Raw genomic sequence first — 23,358 nt, forward strand, 5'->3', positions numbered from 1 at the left:
CAGCCACATGCAAGAAAGTTGCTTGCAAAGAATTGAGACTTGCTATAAGGGTGGTAACTACTGGTGTGTTCTCTCCTGGCAGTGCTATAACCTGTCGACTTTCTGGATTTCTATGGCAGATGCATTCTACCAGAGCCTCATCTGTTTCTTTATCCCTTACCTGGTAAGTCATATAGTCCCATTCTAATCACATAAATTGCAGAGAAGAACTGGTCCTTTTTATATAAAGTTCCAGACTAGTCGTGGCCTTCTGGACACTTTAGAGCAGAGGCTCAAACAGGTGGCCTGCAGACTACATCCAACCCAAGGTGTTTGAAAAGTCAGAACACTACCTAAACATTTTGATTTCTGCTGGCTCTTGAAAAACTGAAAGCTATATTTATACTGGGTCATTTTTCCCTTATAGCAAAAATCTGGACTTGACTTTGCAGTTGGGCTCACCTTGTGAGCATGTTCTCCAGTTTGCCTTAGTCTCTACCACTCCCCTTTGTCTTACACCTGACTATCTTCACTCATTAACTGTTTCCTACTTGAACACTGAAGGTATTTGAATTTACTACCCTTGATTTTTATACAGGCTTGTGCTTTGAAAGTCAAGGAAGCTAGCCTTCAGAGGCAGCAAGTTCTGACAATGAGATACCACATTATCTGAAAAAAATAGCAAGAATGCAGATAGTAAGGGATACCAGCCCAATCTCAGTTTGATTCCTCAGTTTAAATGGTGAGAATTTAGGTAGCAAACAATATATGTCCTCTTCCTGGACCCAGGGAACAGGATGGGAAGCAATCGCCACCAGGTAAACACCGTTGCTTATCCAATCTCTGGGCTCCTATTCTTTCATAATTAGCGAGATGATGGGGCTAGGGGAGGCAGGGATCTTGTGCTTTGCTTGAATTTCCTGGCTTACAATACCTCCCTGGCCAGGCCTCTGCTTGGCTTTCCTGCTATATCTTTTGCCCTTGAATATGCTCAACAGACCTACAATATAGACCTCTTTGGAGTTCTACAAACTCTGTGTTCACCCTCAGTTCTGACCTTTGCTGGAACTGCATTTACCCTCTCTTTCCAAGTGATTAACTCCTCTTATTCTGGTCTCAGCTAGTATATCCTCTCTTCTGTGTTCCCAGGGTACCTTGTACTTGCCTCTATTACAGCACTTACTTCCTTAAATTGTACCACATCCACTGTGCCTAATAGAGTAAACTCATCATAGGCAAACACAGAAGTATCCTCAGCTGTTAGCATACTGTCTGAAGGGCTCTCAATGAATTCTGTCTTCATTCATTCCACAATGGTTTTACAGTCCCCATCTTGGCTTACTCCTGCAAACACCATTTCTAAATTAGTCCTATCAGTTCCTTTCTCATCTTGATCTGTTCCTCAGATCAGTACCACACGGATGGCAGCTGGGTACCTCCTCCTCCTCCATCGACAAACTGCCTTCATTGATGCCTTACAAACACTGTGTCAAAGCCAAAGTTTTAAGTCCACACGCATACCTGACAATGCCTGTCTGTTCCTCCTCTGCAGACCTATAAGGGCTCTGACATAGACGTCTTTACCTTTGGGACACCAATCAACACCATCTCCCTCACCACAATCCTCTTGCACCAGGCAATGGAAATGAAGACATGGGTAAGTGTCCCAGAGCCCCTTTGGCTTGAAAATTGTGCTCCTGTCCATTGACTATACTCAAATTTCTGAATTGTTTCATTCTGTGTTATTGATCCACTCAATAAATACACACTAAGCTGCTACCTATGTCCTATCTGTACAGAGATGAAAGGGGTGAAAAAGATAAAATTCTGGCCTCAACTTGCTTTTCATCTAGCCAGGATGTTAAAACTAACAGATATAAAACAATGCGACAATTAGTTGCAAACATAGATAATATCAATTGATAAAAAGTTCAAGGGTATGGCCAGGCATGGTGGCTCATGCCTGTAATCCCAGCACTTTGGGAGGCCGAGGTAGGCAGATCACCTGAGGTCAGGAGTTCAAGACCAGCCTGGCCAACATGGTGAAACCCCATCTCTACTAAAAATAAAAAATTAGCTGGGTATGGTAGCAGATGCCTGTGTTCACAGCTACTTGGGAGGCTGAGGCAGGAGAATTGCTTGAACATGGGAGGTGGAGGTTGCAATGAGCCAAGATCGTGCCACTGCACTCCAGCCTGGGTGACAGAGTGAGACTCCATCTCAAAAAAAAAAAGTTAAGGGGTGTTTAAGAGACAAGGAAAACACTGACCACTGACCATACATGCCTGAGGCTGTGTTAGGGAGGAATTCTCCACATTTTTTAATTTTAGGGTGAATGTTTAGAAACGTGCCTCCAGGTAACCATATCTCAAGCATATCCAAAAATCACATTTTTAACATCTAAGAAGGCAATGTCACCTTTCTGATTAGATTCTTCTAGTCAGTAATAACTATAAAAACTCATAGCTTACAATTCTATGCCAGATGTCTCTCTACATGATTAGCATGTATTATTTAAACTCTAGAATCCTTTGTGTTAGGTGTTTTTATATTCCCATTTTACAGATTTAGAAATACGGTAGATGCAATAAGGTTTAACTTGCCCCCAAGCACTGCAAGATAGAAGCAAGTTTTGAACCCTGGCAGTTTAATGTGAGCCTCTAACATCCATGCTAATAGTGTAAGTAGATAAGATTGAATGGTACACAGGGAACACTTTGCTGAAAGATTTGTCCTTAGCCAAGCTCAAATGACTTTCTGGAAGCACAAGCATTAAAAATTTGGAAAACAGCCCCAAGTAGGCTCAACATGTTCCTACATTCTGCATTGGAACTCTCCACCCCAACCTCCCACCACCACTGTCACAAGCTAAAGCAGGCCATAACCAGCTGGGCAGTGGCTAAGGGCCACTCAAAGGTAGTTTTGGATCACGGAGTTCTCATTTTGAAAACCCCCTCTCCTATTCAACATAGTATTGGAAGTTCTGGTCAGGGCAATCAAGCACGAGAAAGAAATAAAATAGGAATTTTTTTATTCCTAAAATAGGAATTCCTATTTATCTTCAAATAGGAAGAGAGAAAGTAAAATTGTCTCTTTACAGATGACATGATTGTATATTTAGAAAACCCCATTGTCAGGGCAGGCGCAGCGGCTCACACCTGTAATCCCAGCACTTTGGGAGGCCGAGGCGGGCAGATCACGAAGTCAGGAGCTCAAGATCAGCGTGGCCAACATGGTGAAACCCCATCTCTACTAAAAATACAAAAATTAGCTGGCATGATGGCATGTGCCCATAATCCCAGCTACTCGGGATTTCAGGAGGCTGAAGCAGGAGAATTGCTTAAACTGGGATCTGGGAGGCGGAGGTTGCAGTAAGCCAAGATGGCACCACTGCACTCCAGCCTGGGCTATGGAGCAAGACTCCATGTCAAAACAAACAAACAAAAAAAAAAAACATTGTCTCAGCCCAGCCCAAAAACTCAGGATAAAGTCAATGTGCAAAAATCATAAGCATTCCTATACACCAAAAACAGACAAGCAGAGCAACAAATCATGAATGAATTTCCATTCACAATTGCTACAAAGAGAATAAAATACCTAGGAATACAGCTAACAAGGGAAGTGAAGGACGTCTTCAAGGAGAAGTACAAACCACTGGTCAAGGAAATAAGAGAGGACACAAATGGAAAAACATTCCATGCTCATGGATAGGAAGAATCAATATGGTGAAAATGGCCATACTGCCCAAGATATTTATAGATTCAATGCTATTCCCAAACTACCATAGACATTCTTCACAGAATTAGAAAAATCTACTTTAAATCTCATATGAAAACAAAAAGGAGCTCGTATACCCAAGATAATCCTAAGCAAAAAGAACAAAGCTGGAGGCACCATGCTACCTGACTTCATACTACACTACAAGACTAGGGTAACCACAACAGACATATACACCAATGGAACAGAGCAGAGACCTCAAATAACACCACACATCTACAACCATCTAATCTTCAACAAACCAGACAACTAGCAATGGGGAAAAGATTCCCTATTTAGTAAATGGTGCTGGGAAAACTGGCTAGCCATGTGCAGAAAAAAACTGGACTCCTTCCTTACACCTTATACAAAAATTGACTCAAGATGGATTAAAGACTTAAACATAGGGGGCGGAGCAAGATGGCCGAATAGGAACAGCTCCAGTCTCCAACTCCCAGCACGAGCGACACAGAAGACAGGTGATTTCTGCATTTTCAACTGAGGTACTGGGGTCATCTCACTAGGGAGTGCCAGACAATAGGTGCTTGTCAGCTGCTGCAGCGTGACCAGCGAGAGCTGAAGCAGGGCGAGGCATCGCCTCACCTGGAAAGCACAAGGGGGAAGGGAATCCCTTTTCCTAGCCAGGGGAACTCAGACACACAACACCTGGAAAATCGGGTAACTCCCACCCCAATACCGCGCTTTAAGCAAACGGGCACACCAGAAGAATATATCCCTTACCTGGCCGGGAGGGTCCCACACCCACGGAGCATCCCTCATCATTAACACAGCAGTCTGCAGCGATCTAACCGCCAGGCAGCAGCGAGGCTGGGGGAGGGGCGCCCACCATTGCTGAGGCTTAAGTAGGTAAACAAAGCCGCTGGGAAGCTCGAACTGGGTGGAACTCACAGCAGCTCAAGGAAACCTGCCTGTCTCTATAGACTCCACCTCTGGGGGCAGGGCTCAGCTAAAAAAACAACAGGGGAAGCAGGAGAGGTCTGAGCAGACATGAACGACACTGTCTGACAGCTTTGAAGAGAGCAGTGGATCTCCCCACACGGAGGTTGAGATCGGAGAATGGATAGACTGCCTCTCAAGTGGGTCCCTGACCCCTGAGTAGCCTAACTGGGAGACATCCCCCACTAGGGGCAGTCTGACACCCCACACCTCACAGGGTGGAGTACACCCCTGAGAGGAAGCTTCCAAAGTAAGAATCAGACAGGTACACTCACTGTTCAGCAATATTCTATCTTCTGCAACCTCTGCTGCTGATACCCATGTAAACAGGGTCTGGAGTGGACCTCAAGCAATCTCCAACAGACCTATAGCTGAGGGTCCTGACTGTTAGAAGGAAAACTATCAAACAGGAAGGACACCTATACCAAAACCCCATCAGTACGTCACCATCATCAAAGACCAGAGACAGATAAAACCACAAAGATGGGGAAAAAGCAGGGCAGAAAAGCTGGAAATTCAAAAAATAAGAGCACATCTCCCCCTGCAAAGGAGCACAGCCCATTGCCAGCAACGGATCAAAGCTGGTCAGAGAATGACTTTGACGAGATGAGAGAAGAAGGCTTCAGTCCATCAAACTTCTCAGAGCTAAAGGAGGAATTACGTACCCAGCGCAAAGAAACTAAAAATCTTGAAAAAAGAGTGGAAGAATTGACAGCTAGACTAATTAATGCAGAGAAGGTCATAAACGAAATGACAGAGATGAAAACCATGACACGAGAAATACATGACAAATCCACAAGCTTCAGTAACTGACTCGATCAACTGGAAGAAAGAGTATCAGCGATTGAGGATCAAATGAATGAAATGAAGCAAGGAGAGAAACCAAAAGAAAAAAGAAGAAAAAGAAATGAACAAAGCCTGCAAGAAGTATGGGATTATGTAAAAAGACCAAATCTACGTCTGATTGGGGTGCCTGAAAGTGAGGGGGAAAATGGAACCAAGTTGGAAAACACTCTTCAGGATATCATCCAGGAGAACTTCCCCAACCTAGTAGGGCAGGCCAACATTCAAATTCAGGAAATACAGAGAACGCCACAAAGATACTCCTCGAGAACAGCAACTCCAAGACACATAATTGCCTGATTCACCAAAGTTGAAATGAAGGAAAAAAAACTTAAGGGCAGCCAGAGAGAAAGGTCAGGTTACCCACAAAGGGAAGCCCATCAGACTAACAGCAGATCTCTTGGCAGAAACTCTACAAGCCAGAAGAGAGTGGGGGCCAATATTCAACGTTCTTAAAGAAAAGAATTTTCAACCCAGAATTTCATATCCAGCCAAACTAAGTTTCATAAGTGAAGGAGAAATAAAATCCTTTACAGATAAGCAAATGCTTAGAGATTTTGTCACCACCAGGCCTGCCTTACAAGAGACCCTGAAGGAAGCCCTAAACATGGAAAGGAACAACTGGTACCAGCCATTGCAAAAACATGCCAAAATGTAAAGACCATCGAGGCTAGGAAGAAACTGCATCAACTAACGAGCAAAATAACCAGTTAATATCATAATGGCAGGATCAAGTTCACACATAACAATATTAACCTTAAATGTAAATGGACTAAATGCTCCAATGAAAAGACACAGACTGGCAAACTGGATAAAGAGTCAAGACCCATCAGTCTGCTGTATTCAGGAGACCCATCTCACATGCAGAGACATACATAGGCTCAAAATAAAGGGATGGAGGAAGATCTACCAAGCAAATGGAGAACAAGAAAAAGCAGGGGTTGCAATCCTAATCTCTGATAAAACAGACTTTAAACCATCAAAGATCAAAGGAGACAAAGAAGGCCATTACATAATGGTAAAGGGATCAATTCAACAGGAAGAGCTAACTATCATAAATATATATGCACCCAATACAGGAGCACCCAGATTCATAAAGCAAGTCCTTAGAGACTTACAAAGAGACTCAGACTCCTGTACAATAATAATGGGAGACTTCAACACTCCACTGTCAACATTAGACAGATCAACGAGACAGAAAGTTAACAAGGATATCCAGGAATTGAACTCATCTCTGCACCAAGCGGACCTAATAGACATCTATAGAACTCTCCACCCCAAATCAACAGAATATACATTCTTCTCAGCACCACATCGCACTTATTTCAAAATTGACCACATAATTGGAAGTAAGGCACTCCTCAGCAAATGTAAAAGAAAAGAAATTATAACAAACTGTCTCTCAGACCACAGTGCAATCAAACTAGAACTCAGGACTAAGAAACTCAATCAAAACCGCTCAACTACATGGAAACTGAACAACCTGCTCCTCAATGACTACTGGGTACATAACGAAATGAAGGCAGAAATAAAGATGTTCTTTGAAACCAATGAGAACAAAGATACAACATACCAGAATCTCTGGGACACATTTAAAGCAGTGTGTAGAGGGAAATTTATAGCACTAAATGCCCACAAGAGAAAGCAGGAAAGATCTAAAATTGACACTCTAACATCACAATTAAAAGAACTAGAGAGGCAAGAGCAAACACATTCAAAAGCTAGCAGAAGGGAAGAAATAACTAAGATCAGAGCAGAACTGAAGGAGATAGAGACACAAAAAACCCTCCAAAAAATCAATGAATCCAGGAGTTGGTTTTTTGAAAAGATCAACAAAATTGACAGACCACTAGCAAGACTAATAAAGAAGAAAAGAGATAGGAATCAAATAGATGCAATAAAAAATGATAAAGGGGATATCACCACTGACCCCACATAAATACAAACTAGCATCAGAGAATACTATAAACACCTCTACGCAAATCAACTAGAAAATCTAGAAGAAATGGATAATTTCCTGGACACTTACACTCTCCCAAGACTAAACCAGGAAGAAGTTGAATCCCTGAATAGACCAATAGCAGGCTCTGAAATTGAGGCAACAATTAATAGCCTACCCACCAAAAAAAGTCCAGGACCAGATGGATTCACAGCTGAATTCTACCAGAGGTACAAGGAGGAGCTGGTACCATTCCTTCTGAAACTATTCCAATCAATAGAAAAAGAGGGAATCCTCCCTAACTCATTTTATGAGGCCAACATCATCCTGATACCAAAGCCTGGCAGAGACACAACAAAAAAAGAGAATTTTAGACCAATATTCCTGATGAACATCGATGCAAAAATCCTCAATAAAATACTGGCAAACTGGATTCAGCAGCACATCCAAAAGCTTATCCACCATGATCAAGTGGGCTTCATCCCTGGGATGCAAGGCTGGTTCAACATTCGCAAATCAATAAACATAATCCAGCATATAAACAGAACCAAAGTCAAGAACCACATGATTATCTCAATAGATGCAGAAAAGGCTTTTGACAAAATTCAACAGCTCTTCATGCTAAAAACGCTCAATAAATTCGGTATTGATGGAACGTACCTCAAAATAATAAGAGCTATTTATGACAAACCCACAGCTAATATCATACTGAATGGGCAAAAACTGGAAAAATTCCCTTTGAAAACTGGTACAAGACAGGGATGCCCTCTCTTACCACTCCTATTCAACATAGTGTTGGAAGTTCTGGCTAGGGCAATCAGGCAAGAGAAAGAAATCAAGGGTATTCAGTTAGGAAAAGAAGAAGTGAAATTGTCCCTGTTTGCAGATGACATGATTGTATATTTAGAAAACCCCATCGTCTCAGCCCAAAATCCCCTTAAACTGATAAGCAACTTCAGCAAAGTCTCAGGATACAAAATTAATGTGCAAAAATCACAAGCATTCTTATACAACAGTAGCAGACAAGCAGAGAGCCAAATCAGGAATGAACTTCCATTCACAATTGCTTCAAAGAGAATAAAATACCTAGGAATCCCACTTACAAGGGATGTAAAGGACCTCTTCAAGGAGAACTACAAACCACTGCTCAGTGAAATCAAAGAGGACACAAACAAATGGAAGAACATACCATGCTCATGGATAGGAAGAATCAATATCGTGAAAATGGCCATACTGCCCAAGGTTATTTATAGATTCAATGCCATCTCCATCAAGCTACCAATGAGTTTCTTCACAGAATTGGAAAAAACTGCTTTAAAGTTCATATGGAACCAAAAAAGAGCCCGCATTGCCAAGACAATACTAAGTCAAAAGGACAAAGCTGGAGGCGTCACGCTACCTGACTTCAAACTATACTACAAGGCTACAGTAACCAAAACAGCATGGTACTGGTACCAAAACAGAGATATAGACCAATGGAACAGAAGAGAGTCCTCAGAAATAATACCACACATCTACAGCCATCTGATCTTTGACAAACCTGAGAGAAACAAGAAATGGGGAAAGGATTCCCTATTTAATAAATGGTGCTGGGAAAATTGGCTAGCCATAAGTAGAAAGCTGAAACTGGATCCTTTCCTTACTCCTTATACGAAGATTAATTCAAGATGGATTAGAGACTTAAATGTTAGACCTAATACCATAAAAACCCTAGAAGAAAACCTAGGTAGTACCATTCAGGACATAGGCATGGGCAAGGACTTCATGTCTAAAACACCAAAAGCAACGGCAGCAAAAGCCAAAATTGACAAATGGGATCTCATTAAACTAAAGAGCTTCTGCACAGCAAAAGAAACTACCATCAGAGTGAACAGGCAACCTACAGAATGGGAGAAAATTTTTGCAATCTACTCATCTGACAAAGGGCTAATATCCAGAATCTACAAAGAACTCAAACAAATATACAAGAAAAAAACAACCCCATCAAAAAGTGGGCAGAGGATATGAACAGACATTTCTCAAAAGAAGACATTCATACAGCCAACAGACACATGAAAAAATGCTCATCATCACTCGCCATCAGAGAAATGCAAATCAAAACCACAATGAGATACCATCTCACACCAGTTAGAAAGGCAATCATTAAAAAATCAGGAAACAACAGGTGTTGGAGAGGATGTGGAGAAATAGGAACACTTTTACACTGTTGGTGGGATTGTAAACTAGTTCAACCATTATGGAAAACAGTATGGCAATTCCTCAAGGATCTAGAACTAGATGTACCATATGACCCAGCCATCCCACTACTGGGTATATACCCAAAGGATTATAAATTATTCTACTACAAAGACACATGCACACGTATGTTTATTGCAGCACTATTCACAATAGCAAAGACTTGGAATCAACCCAAATGTCCATCTGTGACAGACTGGATTAAGAAAATGTGGCACATATACACCATGGAATACTATGTAGCCATAAAAAAGGATGAGTTTGCGTCCTTTGTAGGGACATGGATGCAGCTGGAAACCATCATTCTTAGCAAACTGTCACAAGAAGAGAAAAGCAAACACCACATGTTCTCACTCATAGGTGGGAACTGAACAATGAGATCACTTGGACTTAGGAAGGGGAACATCACACACTGGGGCCTATCATGGGGAGGGGGGAGGGGGGAGGGATTGCATTGGGGGGTTATACATGATATAAATGATGAATTGATGGGTGCTGACGAGTTGATGGGTGCAGCACACCAACATGGCACAAATATACATATGTAACAAACCTGCACGTTATGCACATGTACCCTAGAACTTAAATAAAAAAAAAAAAAAAAAAGACTTAAACATAAAACCCAAAACCATAAAAGCCCTAGAAGAAAACTCAGGTAATACCATTCAGGACATAGGCATGGGCAAAGACTTCATGACTAAAACACCAAAAGCAATTGCAACAAAAATGAAAATGTACTAAAGAGCTTCTGCACAGCCAAAGAAACTATCATCAGAGTGAAAAGGCAATCTGCAGAATGGGAGAAAATTTTTGCAATCTAACCATCTGACAAAGGGCTAATATCTAGAATCTACAAGGAACTTAAATTTACAAGAAGAAAACAACCCCATCAAAAAGTGGGTAAAGGATATGAACACATACTTCTCAAAAGATGACATTTATGTGGCCAACAAACATGAAAAAAGCTCAACATCAATGATTAGAGAAATGCAAATCAAAACCATAATGAGATACCATCTCACGCCAGTCAGAATGGCGATTATTAAAAAGTCAAGAAACAGTAGATGGTGAGGCAGTGGAAAAATAGGAATGCTTTTACACTGTTGGTGGGAATGTAAATTAGTTCAGCCACTGTGGAAGACAGTGTGGCGATCCCTCAAGGATCTAGAGCCAGAAATACCATTTGGCCCAACAATCCCATTACTGGAGATATACCCAAAGCATTATAAATCATTCTATATAAAGACACATGCATATGAACATTTATTGCAGCACTATTTACAATAGCAAAGACATGGAACCAACTCAAATGCCCATCAATGATAGATTGGATAAAGAAAATGTGGTACACGCACACCAATAGAATACTATGCAGCCATAAAAAAAGAATGAGATAATGTCTTTTGCAGGGACATGGATGGAGCTGGAAGCCATTATCCTCAGCAAACTAACACAGGAACAGAAAACCAAACACATGTTCTCACTGATAAATGGGAGTTCAACAATAAGAACATATGGACACAGGGAGGGGAACAACATACACTAGGGACTGTCAGGAGGTGGGACACAAGTGGAGGGAGAGCATTAGGACAAATACCTAATGCATGCGGAGCTTAAAACCCAGATGACAGGTTGATAGAGGCAGCAAACCACCATGGCACATGCATACCTATGTAACAAACTTGCATGTTCTGTACATGTATCCCAGAACTTAAAATATTTTAAAAATCCTCTGCTCCAGTGTGTGCCAATTACAGAACAAAGTGATAAGACAAAAAAAAAGGCATAGCCAGGCTTAGGTACAGGATAAATTTCTTCATGGGCCAAAAACACCAGAAGGGGCTGCAATACAATGAGGAAGGGAAGAGGAAAAGAAGGCACTGGGAAGGCTTAAACTGCAGACTTTCTGGGAACTGGGACAGGACACAGGTCATGGCAGTGGGGACTCTGGCTCCTGTGGGGTAGGGCAGACTGGAGCCCCATCTACTGCTGGGTCTAAAATTCTCCTACTCAAGAAAGAAATCTAAAGAAAAGATAACAATGGCAAGCTGTTTGGAGGTATGGTTTTTGTTTGGTTGGTTTTGGGTTTTTTTTGTTTTTTGTTTTTTTTCTTTGGAGATGAAGTCTTGCTCTGTCATCCAGGCCAGAGTGCAGATGGTGCCATCTTGGCTCATTGCACCTCTGCCTCCTGGGTTCAAGAGATTCTTTTGCCTCAGCCTCCCGAGTAGCTGGGACTACAGGCATGTGCCACCATGCCTGGCTAATTTTTTGTAATTTTAGCAGAGACAGGGTTTCAGTGTGTTAGCCAAGATAGTCTCGATCTCCTGACCTCGTGATCCACCCACCTGTGCCTCCCAAGAAGGTATAGTTTTATCAGAAGCTGTTTGATACTAGAAACCACCAAGCTAATGAAACATTTAGAATTCTTGAAAATAAAATATTGCACTGAAATTAAAACTACAATTTGTAGGATCTGCTCAAGATCAGACACTGGCAAAAAATAAACTGCCAAATTGAAATATTGTTTTGGGAGTTTATCCAGAATGATACACAAATATGAAAAATAAGAGGAGATGGTGGCTAGAACAAATGGCTTCAACCTCTCTAAATAGGAATCTCAGGAGGAAAAAAGAATGATGGAGAAACAATATTTGAAGAAATTGTCATTGAGAATGAAAATTTATCAAAAATCTGGATGTATTGCCTGAATATATCATAATTAAGTTGTATAATATAAAAGATACAGAGGCAACCCTTAAGTCTGCCAGAGACTATAAACAAATTACTTGAAAAGGAACACCTACGCTGATGACCAAACAAGAAAAGCCAGGAGACAATGGAGTAATTATCTTCAAAAAACCTGAAGGAGAAAAAAAAAACTAGAAAAGCTACACTATCAAGAGTAAGACAAAATAAATCCAATTTTCAAATAAACTCTGTAAGGTTTACTACCCATAGGCCCTCACACAAAAAGGAACATACTTCCGCAAGAGCATAAACAAAAGCTAAAACTGTAAGACACAGCAAAAGGAAGGGTTATTCAATAGGTAGGTAATTTATGCTAAAGCCTTCATAGTAGATAGGAGAATAAGAATACCCCTCTTTTTTTTTTTTTTTTTTTTTTTTTTTTTGAGATGGAGTCTTGCTGTGTCACCCAGGCTAGAGTGCTGGAGTGCAATGGCACAATCTCGGCTCACTGCAAACTCCTTCTCCCGGATTCATGCCATTCTCCTGCCTCAGCCTCCTGAGTAGCTGGGACTCCAGGCACCCGCCACCACACCTGGCTAATTTTTTGTATTTTTAGTAGAGACAGGGTTTCTCCATATTAACCAGGATGGTCTCGATCTCCTGACCTCGTGATCTGCCCACCTCGGCCTTTCAAAGTGCTGGGATTACAGGTGTGAGCCACCATGCCCAGCCCTAAAAATACACATTTAACTATACATTTTTCCATAAAAGTTCGGGGTTTCTTTAGTATCTTAAGATTAATCACTAAAAGGGAAGGAGAAAATAATCTAGACAACTGTCAATTCTGCAGATGTAGGAAAGATGAAAAAATGAGAGAAGGGGTGGCTGGCAAGATGCCCAAATAGGAACAGCTCCAGCCTGCTGTTGATCCCAGTGAGATCAACACAGGTGGGTGATTTCTGCATTTCCAACTGAGGTACCCAGCTCATCTCATTGGGAGTGCTTAGACAGTGAGTGCAGCCCATGGAGAGTGAGCCAAAGTAGGGTGGGACATTGCCTCACCTGGAAAGCACAAGGGGTTGGGGAACTCCCTGCCCTAGCCAAGGGAAGCCATGAGGGGCCATGAGGAACAGTCCACTCCAGCCCGGATACTACAGTTTTCCCACAGTCTTCCCAACCCACAGACCAGGAGATTCCCTCAGGTGCCTATACCACCAGGGCCCTGGGTTTCAATCACAAAACTGGGTGGCCATTTGGGCAGACACTGAGCTAGCTGCAGGAGGTTTTTTTTTTTTTCCTCCCATACCCCAGTGGTGCCTGGAACACCAGCGAGATAGAACCATTCACTCCCCTGAAAAGGGGGCTGAAGCCAGGGAGCCAAGTGGTCTAATTCAGCAGATCCCACCCCCATGGAGCCCAGTAAGCTAAGATTCGCTGGCTTGAAATTCTCGCTGAGAGCACTGCAGTCTGAAGTCCACCTGGTACACTCCAGCTTGGTTGGGAGAGGGGAGTCCACCATTACTGAGGCTTCAGTAGGTGGTTTTCCCCTCACAGTGTAAACAAAGCCACCAGGAAGTTCGAACTGGGCAGAGCCCACTGCAGCACCTCAAAGCCTCTGTAGCCAGACTGCCTCTCTAGATTCCCCCTCTCTGGGTGGGGCATCTCTGAAAGAAAGTCAGCAGCCCCAGTCAGGCTTATAGATAAAACTCCCGTCTCCCTGGGATAGAGCACCTGGGGGTAGGGGTGGCTATAGGCACAGCTTCAGCAGACTTAAGCGTTCCTGCCTGCCAGCTCTGAAGGCAGGGATAGAGCACCTGGGGGTAGGGGTGGCTATAGGCACAGCTTCAGCAGACTTAAGCGTTCCTGCCTGCCAGCTCTGAAGACAGCAGCAGATCTCCCAGCACAGCACTCGAGCTCTGTGCTAAGGGACAGACTGCCTGCTCAAGTGGGTCCCTGACCCCTTTGCTTCCTGATTGGGGGACACCTCATACAGGAGAGCTCTGGCTGGCATCTGGTGGGTGCCCCACTGGAATGAAGCTTCCAGAGGAAGGAACAGGCAGCAATCTTTGCTGTTCTGCAGCTCTGCTAGTGATACCCAGGCAAACAGGGTCTGGAGTGGACCTCCAGCAAACTCCAGCAGACAGGCCTGACTATTAGAAAGAAAACTAACAAACAGAAAGGAACAGCATCAACATCAACCAAAAAGAGTCCGCACAGAAACCCCATCTGAAGGTCACTAACATCAAAGACCCAAAGGTAGATAAATCCATGAAGATGAGAAAAAACCAGCACAAAAAGCCTGAAAATTCCAAAAACCCAAATTCCTCTTCTCCTCCAAAGGATCACAACTCCTCATCAGCAAGGGAACAAAACTGGATGGAGAATGAGTTTGATGAATTGACAGAAGTAGGCTTCAGAAGGTGGATAATAACAAACACCTCCGAGCTAAAGGAGCATGTTCTAATGCAATGCAAGGAAGCTAAGAACCTTGAAAAAAGGTTGGAGGAATGGCTAACTAGAACAACCAGTTTAGAGAAGAACATAAATGACCTAATGGAGCTGAAAAACACAGCATGAGAACTTCATGAAGCATACACGAGTATCAATAGCTGAATCAATCAAGCAGAAGAAAGGATATCAGAGATTGAAGATAAACTTAATGAAATAAAGCATGAAGACAAGATTAGACAAAAAAAGAATGGAAAGGAATGAACAAAACCTCCAAGAAATATGGGACTATGTGAAAAGACCAAACCTACATTTGATTGGTGCACCTGAAAGTGATGGGGAGAATGGAACCAAGTTGGAAAACACTCTTCAGGATGTTGCCCAGGAGATCTTCTGCAACCTAGCAAGACAGGCCAAGACACATAATTGTCAGACTCACCAAGGTTGAAATGAAGGAAAAACTATTAAGGGCAGTCAGAGAGAAAGGTCCGGTTACCCACAAAGAGAAGTCCATCGGACTAACAGCAGATCTCTTTACAAAAACCCTACAAGCCAGAAGAGAGTGGGGGCCAATATTCAACATTCCTAAAGAAAAGCTTTTTCAACCCAGAATTTCATATCTAGCGAAACTAAGCTCCATAAGCAAAGGAGAAATAAAATCCTTTACAGACAAGCAAATGATGAGAGATTTTGTCACCACCAGGCCTGCCTTACAAGAGCTCCTGAAGGAAGCACTAAATATGCAAAGGAAAAACCAGTAGCAGCCACTGCAAAAACATACCAAATTGTAAAGACCATTGACACTATGAAGAAACTGCATCAACTAATGGGCAAAATAACCAGCTAACATCATGACAGGATCAAATTCACATATAACAATATTAAACTTAAACATATATGTGTTAAATGCCCCAATTAAGAGACACAGACTGGCAAATTGGATAAAGAGTCAAGACCCATCAGTGTGCTGTATTCAGGACACCCATCTCACATGCAAAGACACACATAGGCTCAAAATAAAGGGATGGAGGAATACTTACCAAGCATATGGAAAGCAAAAAAAAAAAGCAGGGGTTGCAATCCTAGTCTCTGATAAAACAGACTTTAAACCAACAAAGATCAAAAAAGACAAAGAAGGGCATTACATAATGGTAAAGGAATCAATGCAACAAGAAGGATTAATTATCCTAAATATATATGCACCCAATACAGGAGCACCCAGATTTATAAATCAAGTTCTTAGAGACTTACAAAGAGACTTGGACTCCCACACAATAATAATGGGAGACTTTAACACCCCACTGTCAATATTAGACAGATCAACGAGACAGAAAATTAACAAGGGTACTCAGGACTTGAACTCAGCTCTGGACGAAGCAGTCCTAATAGAATTCTCCACCCCAAATCAACAGAATATACATTTCTCTCAGTACCACATCACACTTATTCTAAAACTGACCACATAAATGGAAGTAAAACAAATGCAAAAGAATGGAAATCCTAACAGTCTCTCAGACCACAGTGCAATCAAATTAGAATTCAGCATTAAGAAACTCACTTGAACTGAACAACTACATGGAAACTGAACAACCTGCTCCTGAGTGACCACTGGATAAATAACGAAATTAAGGTAGAAATAAAGAAGTTCTTTGAAACTAATGGGAACAAAAACACAATGTACCAGAATCTCTGGGACACAACTAAAGCAGTGTTTAGAGGGACATTTACAGCACTAAATGCCCACAGGAGAAAGATCTAAAATCAACACCCTAACATCACAATTAAAAACATGAGAGAGGCAAGAGCAAACAAATTCAAAAGTCAGCAGAAGACAAGAAATAACCAAGATCAGAGCAGAGCTGAAGGAGATAGAAACACACAAAAAAAAAAACCTTCAAAAAAAAAAAAAATCAATGAATCCAAGAACTGTTTTTTTGAAAAGATTAACAAAATAGACCACTAGCCAGACTAATAAAAAATGAAAGAAAAATCAAATAGATACAATAAAAAATGATAAAGGGGATATCACCACTGATCCCACAGAAATACAAACTACCATCAGAGAATACTACAAACACCTCTCTATACAAATAAACCGGAAAATCAAGAAGAAATAGATAAATTCCTGGACACATACACTCTCCCAAGACTAAACCAGGAAGAAGTCAAATCCCTGAATAGACCAATAACAAGTTCTGAAATTGAGGCAGTAATTAATAGAAACCAAACCAAAGAAAGCCCAGGACCAGAAGGATTCACAGCCAAATTCTACCAGAGGTACAAAGAGGAGCTAATATCATTTCTTCTGAAACTATTCCAAACAATAAAAAAAAGGACTCCTCCCTAACTCATTTTATGAGGCCAGCATCATCCTGATACCAAAACCTGGCAAAGACACAACAAAAAAAGGAAATTTCAGGTCAATATCCCTGCTAAACATTGATGCAAAAATCCTGAATAAAATACTGGCAAACCAAATCCAGCAGCACATCAAAAAGCTTATCCACCACAGTCAAGTCAGCTTCATCTCTGGGATGCAAGGCTGGTTCAACGTACACAAATCAATAAATGTAATCCATCACATAAACAGAACAAATGATAAACACCACACGATTACCTCAATAGATGCAGAAAAGGCCTCCAATAAAATTCAACAGCTCTTAATGCTAAAAACTCTCAATAAACTAGGTACTGATGGAACTTATCTCAAAATAATAAGAGCTATTTGGCCGGGCGCGGTGGCTCAAGCCTGTAATCCCAGCACTTTGGGAGGCCGAGACGGGCGGATCACGAGGTCAGGAGATCGAGACCATCCTGGCTAATACGGTGAAACCCCGTCTGTACTTAAAAAATACAAAAAAACTAGCCGGGCGACGAGGCGGGCGCCTGTAGTCCCAGCTACTCGGGAGGCTGAGGCAGGAGAATGGCATAAACCTGGGAGGCGGAGCTTGCAGTGAGCTGAGATCCGGCCACTGCACTCCAGCCTGGGTGGCAGAGCAAGACTCCGTCTCAAAAAAAAAAAAAAATAATAATAATAATAATAAGAGCTATTTATGACAAACCCATAGGCAATATCATACTGAAATGGGCAAAAGCTGGAAACATTCCCATTGAAAACCAGCACGAAACAAGGATGTCGCCCTCTCTCACCACTCCTATTCAATGTAGTATTGGAAGTTCTGGCCAGGGCAATCAGGCAGGAGAAAGAAATAAAGCATATTAAAATAGGAAAAGAAGAAGTCAAATTGTCTCTGTTTGCAGATAACGTGACCGTATATTTAGAAAACCCCATCGTCTCAGTCCCAAATCTTAAGCTGATAAGCAACTTCAGCAAAGTCTTGGGATAAAAAAATCAGTGTGCAAAAATCACAAGCATTCCTATACACCAGTAATAGACAAACAGCCAAATCATGTGTGAACTCTCCCATTCACAATAGCTACAAAGACAATAAAATACCTAGCAATACAGCTAACAAGAGAAGTGAAGGACATCTTCAAGGAGAACTACAAACCACTGGTCAAGGAAATAAGAGGACACAAACAAATGGAAAAACATTCCATGCTCAAGGATAGGAAGAATCAATACCGTGAAAATGGCCATACTGCCCAAATTAATTTATGGATTCAATGCTATCCCCATCAAGCTACCACTGACTTTCTCCACAGAAGTGGAAAAATCTACTTTAAATTTCATATGGAACCAAAAAAACAACCCATATAGCCAAGACAATGCTAAACAAAAAACACAAAGCTGGACATCACACTACCTGACTTCAAACTATGCTACAAGGCTACAGTAACCAAAACAGCATGGTACTGGTACCAAAACAGATATATAAACCAATGGAACAGAATAGAGGCTTCAGAAATCACACCACACATCTACAACCATCTGATCTTTGACAAACCTGACAAAAACAAGAAATGGGGAAAGGATTCCCTATTTAATAAATGGTGTTGGGAAAACTGGCTAGCCATAGGCAGAAAACAAACTGGACCCCTTCCTTACACCTTATACAAAAATTCACTCAAGATGGATTAATGACTTAAACGTAAGACCTAAAACCATAAAAACCCTAGAAGAAAACGTAGGCAATACCATTCAGGACATAGGCATGGGCAAAGATGACTAAAACACCAGAAGCAATGGCAACAAGAGCCAAAATTGACAAATGGGATCTAATTAAACTAAAGAGCTCTTCTGCACAGCAAAAGAAACTATTATCCGAATGAATAGGCAACCTACAGAATGGGAGAAAATTTTTACAATCTATCCATCTGACAAAGGGCTAATATCCACAATCTACAAGAAACTTAAATTTACAAGAAAAAACAATCCCATCAAAAAGTGGGCAAAGGATATGAACAGACACTTTTCAAAAGAAGACATTTATGTGGCCAACAAACATATGAAAAAAGTTTATCACTGGTCATTAGAGAAATGCAAATCAAAAACATAATGAGATACCATCTCACGCCAGTTAGAATGATGATTCTTAAAAAGTCAGGAAATAACATATGCTGGAGAGATGTGGAGAAATAGGAACACTTTTACACCGTTAGTGGGAGTGTAAATTAGTTCAACCATTGTGGAAGACAGTGTGGCGATTCCTCAAGGATCTAGAACCAGAAATACCATTTGACTCAGCAATCCCATTACTGGGGATATACCTAAAGCATTATAAATCATTCTACTATAAAGACACATGCACATGTATGCTTATTGCAGCATTGTTCACAATAGCAAAGACTTGGAACCAACCCAAATGCCCACCAATGATAGACTGGATAAAGAAAATGTGGCACATAAATACCATGGAATCCTACACAGCCATAAAAAAGGATGAGTTCATGTACTTTGAAGGGACATGGATGAAGCTGGAAACCATCATTCTCAGGAAACTAACACAGGAACAGAAAACCAAATACCACATGTTCTCACTCATAAGTGAGAATTGAACAATGAGAACACATGGACACAGGGAGGGCAACATCACACACTTGGGCCTGTCAGGTGGTGGTTGGGGGTGGGTGGGGCTAGGGGAGGAATAACATTAGGAGAAATACCTAATGTAGATGATGGGTTGATGGGTGCAGCAAGCCACCATGGCACGTGTATACCTACGTAACAAACCTGCACATTCTGCACATGTAGCCCAGAACTTAAAGTATGATAATGAAAAAAATGCATTTTAATTTAAAAACTGAGAGCAAAGAAAATGACAAACAAAAAATGCAAAATGAGATGCTTAACTAAATTGAAATATATCAGTACTCATAGTAGATGTAAGTAGATTAAATTCTTCCTCTAAAAACAAAAATTACAGATTGGATTTTTTTTCATCCAGCAAAAATAAGAAATGGACCAATTCACAATCAATAGTTTGAGATTTTCATACAACTCTATAAGAAACTGGTATAGATCAAATAGACAAAAAAATAGAAGGGGTATAGAAACTTTTAATAAATTATGTTTGATCTGATATATAAAACTTTGCTCAAAACAGATAACAAATTTTTTTCAAACATACACAATTTGCCAGAGAGATAATTGTAAATCAAAGGAATTTGAAAGAAAAAAAATCATAAAGTTTATGTTCTCTGACAAGTTATTTAAATTAGAAACCAACAATAAACAGGTAGCCACATAAAACCTAACAAGCTTAGAAATTTCAAAATGTACTTCTAAACAACTTATGAAATAAAGAGTAAATCATGATGGAAATTCTAAACACCTCTTGCTGAATGACTATAAATATATTAGTACTTTTAATGGCAAAATCCATGATTACTTATATACTAACATAAGGATTAGAAAGCCCCTAGGGTGGGGTGCTCTCCAGCCCCAGAAAATCAATAATGATCTGTCTTAAGTAGGAGCAGTAATTCCTTTCCCTTCAGCAGTGATTGGTCCAGGGTGGGCACATGACCCATCTCTTAGCCAATGAGAGGTCAAGGGAAATCTTTTTTTTATTATTATTATTATTAATAAGATAGAGTCATGAGGTAAAAGCCTTTTATCCCACCTTTTGCTTCCTGCTTTTGTCAGTGCCCTGCGACCAAATGATGTGTGGCACTGCAGCCACTGTTTTGGGCAATGAGTTTAAAGACAAAGTCAACTACTGCTGGAGATCCCAGAGCAGAAAGATGAGAAGAGCCTGGATTCTTGGACACACTGAGCCCCTAGATGCCCACCTTCAGATGTTTTGCTATAAAAGATGATATTTCTTCTTTGCTTAAGCCGCTGTCAGACACACTGTCACTTGCAGTTGAAAATATTATAATGAATGCCATCACATTCCCAGTGCCATATTCCTCAGATTACCTTCTGAGAAAGAAACCAAAGCTAGCAAACCCTTGAAGGTACAGGGATCAGCATTACAGCTGAGGTGTCTGGACTTTTCCTGGGAGGGAAATGTGTTCAGAAGATCCTCCCATCTCCAATGTGCCAACATCTACCTATGATACTTACCTCTCCCTTGCTTCACATCCTACCACGGCTCCCTATCGCTCTTAGGACAGAGTCCAAACTCCTCACTTATGGGCCTGTAATATCTGGCTCCTGCTGGCCCCCTGGCATCACCCGTGATGCTTTCTACTTCATACTTAGACCCCAGCCAGACCAAGCTACTTTTAGTTCTTGAATACCCTATCTCACTTCTAGGCCTCTGCATTTGCTAATTTCTCTCCCATTTCCTCCGGTTCTCTCTTCATCCTTCAGGCCTCATCTCAAATGTTGTCTCCTCCAAAAGGCCTTCCTTGGTGTCTAGGCTGGATTCTGTAACCCCTTGGGGCTCCCATTGTGCCTTGCGATTTCTCTTATTAAATACTTATTGAACTGGATTGTGATTGTTTTCATAAATGCTCTGCACTATGCCGCTTCCAGTTCTCTTTCCTAACTTCTGGCCCTGATTACCAAATGTGAGCTTAGGCTCATGACCAGATTCTTGGCTGTAGACTCAAAGACAACTGCTTTCCATAGACCTATCCATCACTTTTTTGCAGTCACATCTGCAGTTGGATGTGCTTGGTTTCTCAATGTGGTGACTTTTATCCTTTAAGTCCTCTTCTGGGCTTCACTTTCTCACTCCTCTCACAATTATGGGAGGTCTAGTCCCTGTAGTAAATCTCTTATCCTAGAGGCTCGCAGTAACTCTGCTCCCCTGACTGATACACAATCCAGAGCAGACACTGTCTCCTGGTTTTGGAAATGGAGACATGACCCAGAACCCCATCCGGACAATTCTACCCCACCCCATTCACAGCGATTGGTTCAGGCATGTACATATGACCCAATCCTAGTCAATGAGATCCTGCCTTAGGATTTTTGTTGGAAAGCCAGAGCAATCTTTCCGCTGTGGTTGCTCAGCCAGTTGTTTGGAAGCCTAGAGCAACTGACAATTTCTTGCCATAATGTAGAAAGGACTACTGGAGGATGAGGCCAACAGAGAGGAAAGCAGGAAGAAGAAAGGGAGAGGTGCAGATTTCATGTGACATTGCTGAGTGCCTGCATCCAGCTTTGCCTGAAGCTAATCTTACCTCTAGGCTTATTATAGCTCAATTCAGTCATAGTTGGATTTTTGTACCATCTAGTCAAAAGAGCCTGGCCAATGTGTGAACAATAACTATCTGTTAAATAAATGAATCTCAAATTGACTGTGGCTATTTTTTTTTTAATTTGTTTAATCCATTGTTTTCTTTTTAGAAGAAAAAAAATTTAGAGGGTCGGTGTTATATAAAAAATGAATCCTAGATAGAATCCTAGGAAAGGATTTTAATCATCATTTAATCCCATACTTTTTATAATTACAGATAGGGAAATTGAGGCTCAAAGAGGGTATCTAACCTGCCAGGATCACATGGCCAGGTAGAGAATGTATAATCTGAATATGATCATAAGGAAACATCAGACAAATGCAAAATGAGCATTAATTTTTCTTTAAAGAAAAAGGTGGTAGGTAGGGTGAGAGTATTCCAGTATTTTTCAAAAATGTCAATGCCATATAAAACCAAAGGCTATGAAATATTCCAGATTAAAGGAGGCTAAGGAGACATGAAAACCAAATGTAATATATGACCCTAAACTGGATTCTGTACTGAAGGGGAAAAAACACACACACCTTTAGGACATTATTGGATCAATTAACAAAATATGAATATAAAAAATTTTAGCTATGTTAAATTAATTTTAGCAATGTTAAGTTTGGTAAAATTTACCAAAATGCAGTCAAGATCACTCAGCAAGCCTGAATAAGCCAAATCCTATCCTCAAAAACATTAGACCCAAAGGATTTAAAATTTGATCAAACTTGTAAAGAACAGGTGATCTCTATTTTATATCAATTTTTTCATGGAATAAAAAAATAGAAAGAGATAAGTGTCTTAGTCGGTTTATGCTACTGCAACAGAGCACCTGAGACTGGGTAATTTACAAAGAATAGAAATGGATTTCTCATAGTTCTAGGGGCTTGTAAGTCCAAGATCAAAGCACCAGCAGGTTCAGAGTCCAGTGA

General features: G+C 41.0%; 1 protein-coding gene across 1 annotated transcript in view; it reads left to right on the forward strand.

The window, feature by feature from the left end:
• The window catches only part of ATP10B (ATPase phospholipid transporting 10B (putative)), a 283,570-nt gene that overhangs the window by 247,867 nt on the left and 12,345 nt on the right, over positions 1 to 23,358 (forward strand). Inside the window, exons 22-23 of the mRNA XM_030927999.1 lie at positions 83 to 163; positions 1,532 to 1,636. Coding sequence (XP_030783859.1) covers positions 83 to 163; positions 1,532 to 1,636 — 186 coding nt within the window. The remainder of the gene's footprint in view (positions 1 to 82; positions 164 to 1,531; positions 1,637 to 23,358) is intronic.

This window comes from Rhinopithecus roxellana, chromosome 3 (genome assembly GCF_007565055.1).
Source record: "Rhinopithecus roxellana isolate Shanxi Qingling chromosome 3, ASM756505v1, whole genome shotgun sequence".
NCBI lineage: Eukaryota > Metazoa > Chordata > Mammalia > Primates > Cercopithecidae > Rhinopithecus > Rhinopithecus roxellana.